This window comes from Passer domesticus, chromosome 8 (genome assembly GCF_036417665.1).
Source record: "Passer domesticus isolate bPasDom1 chromosome 8, bPasDom1.hap1, whole genome shotgun sequence".
In the NCBI taxonomy this organism is placed as follows: Eukaryota; Metazoa; Chordata; class Aves; order Passeriformes; family Passeridae; genus Passer; species Passer domesticus.
The window spans coordinates 49,975,506-49,988,965 of record NC_087481.1 but is presented as its reverse complement, the minus strand read 5'-3'; the positions used below and the strand labels follow the sequence as shown (position 1 = coordinate 49,988,965).

Below are 13,460 nucleotides of genomic sequence, written 5' to 3'. Positions count from 1 at the left end.
TGCAGGAGTTTGTTACCCAAAACATCTGACCCAAAAAAGAAATTGCCCTCCCATCTTCTCCCTCCTTGCACTTCCTTCACCAAGCAGCAAAGGCATTTCAAACAACATAAATCCATTCTCCACTCAAAGCCTACTTGGCTCCTATAATTTCTATCATTTTCCTGTCATCATTTCTTCTTTGCTGAAGCCAGCAGCATATGAGTCAGAGAACAATCATTAACTTTTACAACTTCCATACAAATCCACCTACTCATATTAGAAAAGCAGAACTGACATGCAGCACAGCCTCGGACCCAACCCTGATCCTGCCAGGGTGCTCCACACTTCTGTGGGAAATACTGCAGAAGCAGGAGCTCATTCAAGAACGCACCACTGGAAATGTAACTTGACTTCCCCCACCCGCCCTCCTCCAGGAGCAAAAGACTATGATGAAGGAGCTATACATCAATATCATATTTAGTTGAGCTTGGCATTCTCAATGCCTTCATCCACTTTTGAAGAACTTGGCCATTGGTTCAAGACACACGGGGCCTGATGCAAAGCCCTTCGTTATTAATAGAAGCCTTTTTTCCACTGACTTCAATGGATCTTGGACCAAGCCCAAGGAAGACAAGATTTCACAGCAGTAAGAGTGACACACATTCTCCGCATTGAAAAAAAAAAAGCAAAAGAAACAATATGAAGCATTTATGATGTCAATCTATACAGCACAGTTTTGTTTGTGTTTTGCCTTTTTAAAATAGGCTCTAGGCTGTTGGATTACTGCACCCAAAGTCTCTCTGAAGGTGGAAGGAATCACAGGCAGATACAAAATGCTATGGTGAGATACATAGCAATCCTAGTACCTCCCTCAACTAGGATATAGAGGCATCCTCTACCACAACATTTCTTGTAAGTTGCTGCAGCCACACTTTAAAGTGTCCCAGCACTATAAACTCCTCCAGTAACAGCTACAGTATTACCCATGATGAATTAATTTATATTAATATGGCTATCACGCGCATTTCCATATGAAACCCATTGTTCTGGAACATTAATAAAAACCTCATTAAGTGAAGTAACATGGTACCCCTACACTTAGTTTAAAGATGTTTAAAATAAATACATTTAGAACAAAATTTCTAATATCTTTATTTTATCATATTTGGCACAGCAAGCTGAAATCCAGTTATCTTCTCAGTACGTATTTATAGCATCGCCCGTTCCCATTCATTCTGCATTTTCTTAGAGAATCTGCTGTACCCTACATCTGCAATTCATTGACTTTACAATTTACCACATGTTGAGATGGAGAGGTCTCAGCTCCATTTGAATCACTGCACAAATATGCAAGTGATTTATCGTTTTAAAACTAAAGACTGCAGAAGAACGACTCCACTTTTCCTGAACATTACTCCTTCTGGCAGACCATGAACAATTACAGCGCGTACTAATTAAGCTCTGTAAATGTGCTGTGCCCTGCTAATGCCTACCAGGCCTCAAATTTAGTTGCATGAAGCCAAACTTCAGCCAGCGACTTAACTCATTCAGCACTGCCCAGTTGCCTGAGCGTGACCCCACAAAGAATAAGGGTCGAGGGTTTAGCCAACCTAAAACAAAGGCGTGAGACTGAACAGATTTTTGCCGGAAAGAATCACAGGGGGGAGATGCTGGAGGGGGTGGGAGGCATCTTGGGAATGAGAGGAACATCCTTGTTGATAACCTGTTAAAAAGGTACGATACCACACCAGCTTTGCAGAGCAGTGCTGGGGGATTTGGATCTGTCCCTGGGGGCTAATAAGTCACAGCGCTCCATTGATTAGGGAAATGCATAAAACCTTCAACAAAACTGTACAGCTATTTGTGGAAGAGCCGAATTGACAGCCCCGTCTTTTTTTTTTTTTTTTAAGTCAGGCTTTACATGGCTCTAGAAGAAAAACATATGGCTAAAGGAGTGCAGCTTTCCACCACACACATAACCCTGTCTTTTTGTTAAATTAGTCTCCAAGCACAACAGTAACCTAGGGGGAACCTGAAATCAACTGCTGGAGAAATTGAAGCTAAAAGTAACACCTAGGCATATTTGAGTAATCACATTATCTTGTTAAAACACACACACACACACCCAAGCACAGACAGGACAGCAGCACTTCAAATCTGACTGTCCACTCCAGCAAAGCGTGTGTAATGGGGAGTGAGCCGAGAACAAGGAGCTCCGCTGAGCCAAGCACTGTTTCTTCTCGGGCCCCAGACTCTCCTGACACTTAAGAGTCAATCCCTAGATCCCAAGCTTCCCCTCCAACCATCCATTCAAATACTGGCGTTTCCCCCCCGCCCCCCCCCCCCCAAGTTTCTACAATTTCTCCTCCCGCTCCAACATCCCTCCTTTGTCCTCCAATTACTCTCCAGTGGCCCCCCTGCTCTCGCAGTGCCTCCCCCCAGTTAACCCCTCCCAAAACACCACCCCGTGCACGTCCCCCTGCTCCCCTCCACGCTGACCTACACGTCCATCCCACATTGTCCCTTCCAGCAGGACACAGGGCTTCTCCCCTAAAAACTGCCTCTGACCTCAACATCTTCATTCATTCAGCGCATGTTTTCCCTTAACGTGGGCTTTTGCTGCTTTCTAAGAGGCCCTGTTTTGTACACACAAACCAGTCTAATATCTGTATTTCCAAGCATCCTCCTTCTGCACAAAACCCGAGGCAGATTTTCTTTCGCCCCCACCTCAGCGGTGTGTGAGAAAATTAAAGGACATTTCCAGGTGTCATCTGTCTTTAAATGTTTGCTTGTGCCGGTATCTAGGAAATACTGCACAATACTGCTGAGACCTCTGTAAAGGACACGAGCTGTGCTAAACTTCTCCCCTCCTTCATCCTGGCTGCATCACCCACTGCCCAGCCTCTACAGCACCACAAGCGTTAATTATAAACTTCGGAGCCTACGTAACAAAAAAACAGCACAAACATAAACCAGCAGTTGGGAGGAGCGGCAGAAATATCCTTCGCTTTTAGGTGGGGAGAGAAAGGATTTCCATATCTCCCCCACACACCCCCAGCACCACACTTCATCTCTCATTGCTTATAATTAGTGAAAGAAATTTGACCCACTGCCAGTGTCTGTGGACCTTGGATATTATAAGGCCAGCGTGGCGTCAAATATCTTAACATTCGTAAGTGTTATAGGCTGTAAATAAACCCCGTGGATTTATGACCCTGCCGTGCTTGCCAGCAAACGACTGTGGCACATTTCTTTCAGCAGACCTGTCGAGGTGCAAGTTTGCCTTTGGTTGTAAAATTAACCATTTCCTTCACAAATGTGCCCAATTAAAAGTCAAAGTTTTAAGGCTTGCTTACATATTTGCCAGGACATGGGACTAAGGAGACACCCAGGGAACACAGCTTTAAACATCCCCCCAAACCTCACAACTCCCTGCAAAGCAGAACTTCTCACAACAGCCCCAATGTGCAAGGAAAGTGTCTGATTTCACCAAAAAGCCCTGAAAAAAACCCAAGCTGACAACCTGACCGCTGTTATATTTCTACGTGCCTATCTCCAGCCCTCATTTTTGGCTGCTCTGAGGCTGGGGGGAGCAGGCGTCTCCCCCCAGGCTGTGCCTGGAGAAGGATCTCCTCCCTTCCCCCAGGATAATGTCATCTGCTTCCTGTGTAGGAGAGCATTTGCTAAATCCAGGTTGTCTCATGCTTAACTGCCAATAATCCAACTTCCACATAACTCCCAGACAGCTGGGAAAAGGTCCTTAGAGTTTTTAGTCATGGTACAGAAACACACGTCCACACAAAAAATCTGCAGCTGTCCTGTTTCTCTACACCACATTTTTTATCTGATTTTGGGGCCCACTCATGAAAGTCCTGACAAATTTAAAACATTTTTACCTACATTCTGGTTTACAAGCGCCAGTGAAAGCTGCAACATATTCCTTCCCCCCCTCCATCTTCAGCTGACAAATCAGCACATACTTACTTGAACAAAAAATGAAGGGGAAGAAGGGAAAAAATAAACCACACCACCCTATTCAACATCCTCAGTCGCTGTATGAATGCATTCAAAAAACCTGGAAAGGCATCTACTGTATTTTTTTCACTCCAGATCAGCCACTGGTGCACCTATTAAAATTGTTCGATTTCCAAAGCAAATATTATTTTTAATGAAGTGCAGTCCTGCAATTATCCTGTACACTCAAGTAACAGTACTGCATTATATTGTTTTGCAAGGTCCCAGAAACATGAAACTTTTCTCTAACTAATTTTCATAGCCCCCTGAAGAGAAACTGATGGAGTAAGCAATGCAGCATTTGCTCCAGAATAAAATCTTATCAAGGAAAAAAATAAAAAAAGGAAAAAGAAGAAAGAAAAATAAAAAAGAAAAAAAGCATAGCATTAAAAATAAATCAGCTTCTTTACTGCAAGGAAGTTAACAAACACAGTCTGTTTGCCACTGTATACCAGCTATGCTAATGCTATAGCAGAGTGATTCAGCAATCTACCTAATTAAGCACGAGGAAAGTTTCTTTTATGGAGGCTCCATTTGATTTACACCACAGGATCATCAGTTCTTATTTAACAGCTTGTTTTTACACAAGTCCAGAAACTTTATTAAAAGCATGTCCATTCATTTTTTTTTTAAACAAAGCAAATAATTCACTCTCCACTGAATAGCTCTGTATCATAAAGTACCAAAGTGCTGACATATTAAGTTGTATCTACATTATTAAACTAGTTGGTGGACATTAATACTATAATCCATACTGCAGACATTAAACCTCAACCATAAAGATTAGTAAAGAATTAATATTGTCACAGCGAGACTGAAACCTTAACACTCCGGCCATAAATATTTCTGAAGGAGATGAAAAACAATTAGCATAAACACCAAAGAAGGGCAAGAACACCTGTTCTTTTTCAGGGCGATAAGCATTTTATTGTTCTCTATTTAAAATGTAATGACCTGTGTAATTACAGTAATATTACATTGTATTGCAAGGGCTTGGAATGTCACACTTTGAAAAGTGTTGTCAAAACAATTGGAGGGAGGGGAAAAAAAAAGGACCACCATTAACCCTTCACACCCCAAGGACTAAAGCTTTTGTATTGCGAAGGATTACATTGTTTGATTCAGTAGATAAAGAAAACCGTCAATTTCTCAAGGCAATTAACAAAAAGTGTTTCCTCCTAAACATAAAAATCAAGGCGATAGGGCTGCTCTCCCCCACAGCTATTCCAAACTCCCAAACTTCGGGGCCAAACATAAGCTTATCCCTACAGTCCCACTCAGCCAGCAACAACTTAGGGAAAGGAAGATGCAACAGCACTAGTAAAAATAAGAGCATCCGCCAGCAGGGCTTTCTCACATTACACTGCATCTATTTGCTTACCAAAAGCATTAACCAAGCTCCAAATTTAAGCTAAAAATCAAGTACACCACTTCTATGTTTTCCAACTCTGAAAGGAAAACAGTCTCCTTTATTATCCATAACATGCAGCCAGCCCAGTCCCTCCACAAGTGCAGGGATGGAACTGGTGCTCTCAGATGCGTCACTTCATCACTATTTGACTAGACCTCTACTTAATAACATCTATTCTCATAAGCACACCACAGTATTCTATCAATAGCAAGGTTAGCATGCAAAAAAATCTTTGATTTGTAAAAATAAAATTATTCCTATCAACCTTGATAAAGATTTTGCAGTATTTAAAGCATTATCCTTGAGAAAAGATTACTCCTCATAAGCAGATTTTATGATGCTTCATAATTCTTCACATTCCTGAAGCAGTAAAGGAGAAATTGCTGCCCACAAGTTTGCTCTTGAACAGACAATTACAGGTACATTTAAAAAACACAATAATCCCACTCCACCCCCAAATAAAGCAACAAAAAAAAAATTCCAGGAAAAAAAAAAACCACAACAAAAAAACCACACCCACAGACTTTTAAGACTGTACAACAGCAAAAGGAAAAGAAAAACAATTTTTGCTACGTATCTGCATCACCTCTTTACCTTGCATGCTCTGACACTCAACAAATATGGCTCCAGGAAAAACTACATAAATAAAAATAAAATTCGTAATTATGCAGAACCATCTATACCTTTCCAACGCATATTTAAAAATAAAATAAAATCAAAGAGAAAGATCTAGTTCATCTGGAATTGAAAGCTGGTACAGCAGAGAACTAGAATCCACCTAAAAATAGTGTGTGACAGACAACAGCTATCCCGCTGAATCTTTATAATATTCTGTTCTCAGGCCTAAATAAACAACTTTAATTTTTCCTGGCTATAATTAAGTGGCAGGCAAACAAACAAGCATACGGAATGTGAAAGAATAAGGTTAAGAAGATAGGAGAAGGTTGCTGGAGCCTGGATGTGGAAATAAGAAAATTGCCTATTGAGTGTGGAAATATCCTTTCAGAATTCATCTGATAACACAAGCAGGCCACCTGCTATACCAACAATAAACCAACCTGTAAGCTTTTGTACAGCACCTTTAATTCACAGGAACCCAGCATTCCTATGGAGGCCTTTTTTAACGGTGGGGGAGCAAGGGGAGCAATGCTCCAGGAGAGCTAACTGCTGAAGGATCCTACCCCACATGCTAAGGGAAAAGGGATCTGTAATAAAGGTAATGAGGAAAAAAGAGCTGGAGCTGTTGTAAAAAAAATGCTTTAAGAAAAAGGCAGCAGAGGTGTGCTTCCGATTAGCCAGCACTTGGAGCAGTGGAATGCATTGAAGGTAAAAAACGAGGGGAAAAAAAAAGGAACACAAAGCTTCACAATTCGTAACAAAGTGATTTGGAACAAAGATTGTTTTGCCATCTGGATTCCGGTACTTATGGAATTTGGAATTTATCACCATCATCCATATACATGTGGGCGACCATATTCAAAAGAAAAAATATAATGCATTCAGCCCCTGAATTCCCCTCCCCATCATTACAATTGCAAACTGCAGTCACCCCTCTGCTACTGTCCCAGAAATCACCTCCTCACAAAAAGAACCTCACAAGCTTCCAAAATAAAACTCTGCCACAGCCCTAAACATATGCAAAGTCAGAAAACCTTCCTCTCAACCTCCCTGTCACTCTACATTTACTAATCTGTGTCTACTGACGTTTTACTAAGTGAAAACAAGACTGACCCGATGTTTAATATTTTAATGCTTTAAAACACTTGTAGATCTGATATACTGAAGTTGTCCAAGCCCTCAGTCATTAGTACGGCTTCAACATCTACCCAACAGTAGATCTATTATTGTAAATCGCTATCTCGTGTTACCACAAGGAAAAAAAAAAGTGTATAAACACACATGGTGATGGTGGGAACGCTTCAGACTCAGAAACACCCAGAAGAAACAAAACAGCAACGCTAAAGCCATCGGTAGGAATCCGTGGTGTTTGGAAGTCCCAGTGGATTTACCCATTCAAAATGAAAAATTTTTTAAACTCTTTAAAAAAGGAAAGGAAAGGTGACACTTGAGAAATCTGATGTCAGAGTAGAGCACACCGTGGGTGACATTACGAGCGGGGAAAACAGCTGGGACTACAAACCCACCAGCAGACCCCAAAGTTTCCTGGGATCTGGGCTAAACCTCGCTCTAGCTGCAGGCACACGCAAACCTGCACCCCTGCTAGTGAACCCCGAGCTGGGGGTAAAAAAAAAAAAAAAAAAAAAAGGCAAAAAAACCCAACAACAAAAAACCGGACGCTTTCAGCAAACTGTTTTCCTGCCAGCATACTTCCAAGAGGAATTTTGCTCGACTTGTCTGATTATTTTTTGCGCTGCTGTTGCTGCTGCCAGAGCCAAGCCAGGCGAGTTGTTTCCGGACTCAGCCCTGCGCCCCGAGCGCGGCTCCCCCCGCTCCGCAGCGGGACGGAGCCGCTCCCGGGCCCGGCCCCGGCGGGCAGGGCAGCGCGCTCGGCCCCCGCACGCCGCGGGGCGCGGATCGGGCCGGCCGGAGCGGGCTGAGCCCGGGCACAACTCGCGGCACCCGCGGCCCGGAGGGGCACAATGAAATCGCCGCTCCCGCAGGCCGGGGCGGGCGAGGGCAGGAGAGGGTTAAGGGGGAGGAAAGGGGAGGGGGAGCCGGCCCAGCCGCCACGGAGGAGGGCAGAAGGCGACGGATCACCATGGAAAACGAGGAGTTTGGAGGAGCGGATCGCAGGCTCGGCCGGGAGAAAATAACTCCCCTCCCCAAGGAAGGGGAGAGGAGATGGGAGAGAAGGGAAAGGGGCGGGGGGGGGGGGGGGTGTGAAAATAACCCCAAACCCAAACTTCTTGGGTTTTTAAAAATTTGTTTCCAGTTTTGTTTTGAGGCTCAAATAGGTGTTGTTTGGAATTTGTTTGCTTTTTTTCCTTCCCCACCCCCCCTCGCAGCGGAGGTTACAAGGGCTCAAAAAAAAAAATCGTCCACAAAACTGAAAGTAACAAGAAAAATAACAACAAATAAGAAAGAGACAAGAAATAAACGAGGGGAAAAAAAATAAAAAGGAATACGGCGAAGTGTAAACAATCCCCTCCCGGCGCGGCCCGCGGAGTTTGGAAAGTTTGCGGCGCGGGGGAGGGGGCGGCGGCAGGGCCGGGGCGAGCGGGGCACCGGGAGCGCGGCGGCGGCGGGAGCCGGGCAGGGAGCGGGGGGGTGGGAGAGCAAAGAGAGGGGGGAAGAAAAAAAAAAAAGGCACTTACCGTTCTCGCCGTCGGAGAGAGCGATCCATTGGGCAGATACGGGCTGCTGAGGTCGGGGATCATTATAAAGGGATAACCCGGGTATGGTGGGCCCTTAAACAACCCTCCATCTTGCCTCTTCGCAGCTAACATGGCGGGGAGACACGAGCGGGAGCGGGGAAGGAAGGGGGCAACAGGGGGAAGAGAAGGGAGGAGAAGGGGGGAAGGAAAAGTTTTTTTAGCAAGTGTCCCCAAAAGAGGAGCCGGGCGCCCGGCGGAGGGGCGGCGGTGCGGGGCGGGCGGCGGTGCCGGCCGGGCCCGCGTACTCACCTTCCTCTAAACTTTCCCGGGATTTATCTCTGAAAGTTTCGGACCGAGGCGGGGGCCGCCGCTCCGCCTGGGAGCGAGCCGGGGGTCGGCGTGGGGCAGTTGGGGAAGGGGGCGATTGGAGCGGGGAGGATGTTTTTGGGGGCGTGGGGGGGAGAAGGGAGAAGAGGAGGAATGAAAGGCGAAAAAGAAGGGAGAGGTGCGGGGAGAAGGTGGAAGGGGAGACAAACAGAACAAAACAGAAGGCATCGTTACAAGTTGGTGCCGCGGAGAAAGTTGGGCGCCGGCGGGAGCGGGACCCGGCGCGGCGGCCCCGGCCCCGGCGCGGCCCCGGGCACAGCGCGGCCCCCGCCCGCCCGCCCGCCGCCCCGAAACGGCCCCGCGGGGGGCTTCCCCCGTACCTCCGAGTCTGAGGAGCTGTTTTGATTCGTTTCTGATTCATTGACGAGAGACGACTTGACATCAGCTAAATCCCTCTCCGCCGAGGAGTTCTCGGAGATCTTCTCCTCCTGCTCCCCTTCGTCTTTGAAAGAGATCAGTTCATCGTTGGCGCCCAGGTCGTCCCCTCCACCGCCGTTCAGCTGCGGCATTTTCCTCCTGCTTCACCCCACCAGCAGCAATTTTGCAAAAAGGGGAAGGGGAAAAACAAAAGAAAAAAAAAAAGGAGGGGAATGGGGGGGAAAAAGGAAAAAGAAGAGGGGGGGGGGAAAGTTTGCACCAAAAAAAGAAGAGTCCAAGGTGAAAGTTTCTTTTTTTTCCCCTTCTCTTTCCTCCTGGGGAGGGGAAAAGAGGGAGGAGGAGGGGAGGGAAATGTCTCTTCTTTGCTCCTTTGCACCAGTGACTTTAGGCTTCTTCCTTTCCTTCTTCGGGATTTTCTCTTTCTTTCTTCCCGGGAGCTGCTCGGCGTGCACTGCGCGCACACGCACACCCGCGCACGCACTCGCGGAAAAATTAATAATAATAAAAAATATATAAACCGTGGGGAGGGGGGAGCAGCGCGGGGGGGAGGGGGGTTAAAAAAAAAAATAATGCAACAAACCAAGCCCAGAAGTCAGCTGTGACGGGGGGGCAGTCGCCGCGGATATGGGGACCCTGTGCCGCTCGGGTTTGAGTGAGTTGAAGTTGGACTGAGAGCTTTTCAGTTCAAAGGCGGCGCTGATTGACAGATAGAAAAAGGGGGATCGAAATCCGGAGGAACGGAGAAGTCTGGGATCCGGGATTATTGACAGGGAGCGAGAAACACACCAGGCACTTAATGAGATGCAGGAGAGGGCGGGGGCTCCCCGGTGACGTCTGCATAAATAAACAGGTCTGGGGCGCGGGAGGGGGAGGAGGAGGAGGGTGGGGGAAGTAGGAAACTAACAATGATCCTTTTTGGCATGGGAGCGGGAGCGCGAGGGGAGGGCAGCGGGGGCGGGGGCGCCGCTGGGGGGGCCGGCACGCAAAGGGAGGGGGGGAGAGGTTGGCCAAAAAAAAAAAAAAAAAAAAAAAAATTTAAAAATTGTGCGCCGTAGCTCAGAGCTGCGGGACGGGGGGAGCGAGGGGAAAAACACTCGAACGGGTGTCCCTGACTCCGCGCTCCGGGAGCGCCAACTTTTACATTCTGGACATTAATAAACATATCATCCCCCCGCAGCCCGGGTTCTCCTGAAGGATGTTTGTGTGCCCTTATTATTTGGGTACATGTGACGGCAGGGTGGTGCGGTGGGTGCTTTTTTTAAACCGTTAACATTTTTCATGCCACTCGTTGGAGGTAAGAAACTCCAATCATAATAAACACTGGAATATAGTAAAAGCCTTTTTTTTTTTTTTTTAGCAGCACTTGGTCTTTGCATTTATTATGGTTATAACACGCAGGATGAAAATGTGTGAGATCACTCGCTGAAGATCAGATATTTCCAAATTATCTTATAGTAAGGCATAATGTTTTCTGGTCCTTGATGTAAAAAAAAAAAAAAAAAAAAAAAGAGAGAGAGAGGAGGAAAAGGAATGTGACTGCTAAGAAGTTAATTAGCATGGCAGGACGGAGAATCAAGGACTCCCAGACTTCAGAAGTGAAAAGTTGTGGTGGCGTAAACATCCCGCTGCTGGGGGGGGATCCGAGAGAAGGGGGGTCCGCGGTCCGGCCGGGGCTGCGGGGGCACGGCAGCAAAACGGGGAGCGGAGTCCTGCGGAGGCGAGAACCCGCATCTGTGCCCCGAACCTAACGTGGCGAGGGGAAGGGGAAACAAATTGATCTTCCAGCAGTGACAAATTGTAACAATGGACGAGTCAATTGGAAACTTTAACATGGGCAAGGAACAAAAGGAGGGGAGTGGGGAGGGGGGCGGGGGGAGACAGTAATTTCAATGGGAATTAGTAAATTGCCTAATGGAAATGGTGTTTGAAAGCAAGGGACAGGCTGTACTAAATAATCCAAACATTCCTCCAGAAATCTAACCTGCTGCTCATGCTAAGGGTCATTCAGCACATAGGGTTTCCAAAACAAAGCCAATTTGTCATGCAATATTTAGAGAGTTTGGGGGTTTCAGCTAAACTGTCTTCTATAAAAAGAATAATAAAAATAATAATACAGAGATCGACAAGGCTAACACAAATTCTCAGGCATTAAAAAGTTCACATAGAAATTTGCATACTAAAGGGAAAGATGCAGACAAAATAGAAATAAAAAAATCACTGCAACTTACAACTTTAATATTAATCACTAAAGCAGAAGTAGAGTGAAAGGAAGCATGAAAAGAAGTAAAACAAATGTGTACATTTAATCAGACAGGATTGCATAGGACACAAAGAACAGGGCTAATTAGTCTCAGCAGGTAGGGACTAACCTTCAGACTTCATAAATAAATAAGTCTGTGAACAATGTCTAAGTGGGAATATGGAGACAGAAAAGGGATTATTTTAAGACACCAAGTGAAAACATGACTAATGAAATACTTCACTGTTAACCCAATGTACAAATGCATTGAACAGTTTCTTTTTCCACTGGTGTTTTGACTAACTTGCTTTTTACTTTCAGAAATTGTACTAAATAACTGTCTGTGGGCATGCACACTCCCCATTTACCCCTGATTATGTACTTACTGTCTCTGCAAACTAGTGCCTTGCAGACTGACGCCTTAACAAATATTCTCCATTTTTGTTTGCTCCTTGATTTTAAATGCCTTTATATCCCAAAACAATGTGAGATTAGAAATACAAATGTGACAGACTCCTATTTATTTTGCAGGGCCATGTGCTATAATTTGATCCAAATGAACAAAAACAGTTGCACAGTTTTGTTTTGTTTTTCCAAGATCTTTTTACAATCTGCTATGGATTTTTCTTTAAACAAGCATGCTTTTGCTTCAGTCCCAGCGTAGCTGCTAACTACTTAGTAAGCACCATCGAAAGTTAGTGTGCAGGACCGAGCCGGTTGTTGCCCAAAGCTGGTTGTAGAAGAAGGGCCTGATCCTGTAGAGGCTCACAGGGGTGAGTCACATCCCTGACAGGTGACTTGTGGAGGTGATGCCACACCCGGGCTGCTCGTGCAAGCAGTGTTGCTCACACGAGTAAGTGCTGCTAGAAGGGAGCTCAGTGTTGTTTGCCCCAGTGCCAGTGGTGTCCTGGGTGTGGAAGGTGGCTCTGGAAGGACTGTGCCCCCACTGTGGAAGGTGTTTTCTGGGCACATTTTTGCAGCTGGGGTTTTGCCTCCATGGTGGATTCAGAGGAGTCCCGTGAAGGGCCAGGAAACTGCTCTCGAGTTTTCATCAAGTTCTTCCTTCTGCAAACTTCGTTTTCAAACTGCAGCCCAGAGCTAGTGTGGTTGTGAAGTCCAAGGATTGTAGATGGTTGCTGAACCAACCCGGTTTAATGAAGGTAGTACAAGTCACTTTGGATAGCTTGTGCATGTGATTTGTATCATTTCTCCTTATGTAGCAATTTGTTTCACAGTCAGGGAAGTGAGAGCTCTCCAGAGGTCAATAGCAGCTGTTGAGTGGTAGGTTCTCAGATGGTACCTTGGATTTAAAAAAAAAAAAAAGTATAGTGTTTAACAGTGAAAGAAGCGCAATATTAAAAAATAGAATAAAAAATTCAAGCTAGTCCATGTCACGAAATGCAGCTTATTGTTTGAATACCCAATTTTAAGTGACAGCTGGAGAGACAAAGCCAGGTGCTCCCCATTCAGGAGATGTCTTTCTTGCCAAAGCTGACCTCTAGCACAGATGAAGAAGTGGAAGTGCTTTTCTCCAAGCTTTTGTAACCCTCACCACTTGGTACAATTGTACCAAATGCTGAGCTGTGGGGCTTGGTGACCGACAACGGCGTCACCATTTTACACTTTGGCCCAACAGTTTGGTCCTGACACTCCTGCAGTAGAACGGCAGCAGTGAAAAAGCACGTGAGGTTCACCTCACAGCTCACAGTGCAATGAACTGAAGAGGGAAGAGGTTGACATGGGGCAGCCAAGGAAATTTACTGTTTTATGAAGAATG

The 13,460-nt window shown here is 45.6% G+C and overlaps 1 protein-coding gene across 19 annotated transcripts in view; it reads right to left on the bottom strand.

Annotated features, from left to right (window-relative positions):
- TCF7L2 (transcription factor 7 like 2) overlaps nt 1-10,265 on the bottom strand; it is a 172,346-nt gene extending 162,081 nt beyond the window's left edge. For 6 of the 19 annotated variants that reach the window (XM_064431341.1, XM_064431327.1, XM_064431331.1 and 3 more), the window contains exons 1-3: nt 9,387-10,263; nt 8,989-9,055; nt 8,680-8,804 (exon numbers count right to left, since the gene is read on the bottom strand). In XM_064431341.1, the coding sequence (XP_064287411.1) occupies nt 8,680-8,804; nt 8,989-9,055; nt 9,387-9,575 (381 nt within the window). In that variant the 5' untranslated portion in view covers nt 9,576-10,263. Of the gene's footprint in view, nt 1-8,679; nt 8,805-8,988; nt 9,056-9,386 lie in introns of all 19 variants that reach the window. The other 13 variants (XM_064431329.1, XM_064431330.1, XM_064431328.1 and 10 more) reach the window with 6 other exon arrangements.
- Nucleotides 10,266-13,460: the final 3,195 nt, after the last annotated feature.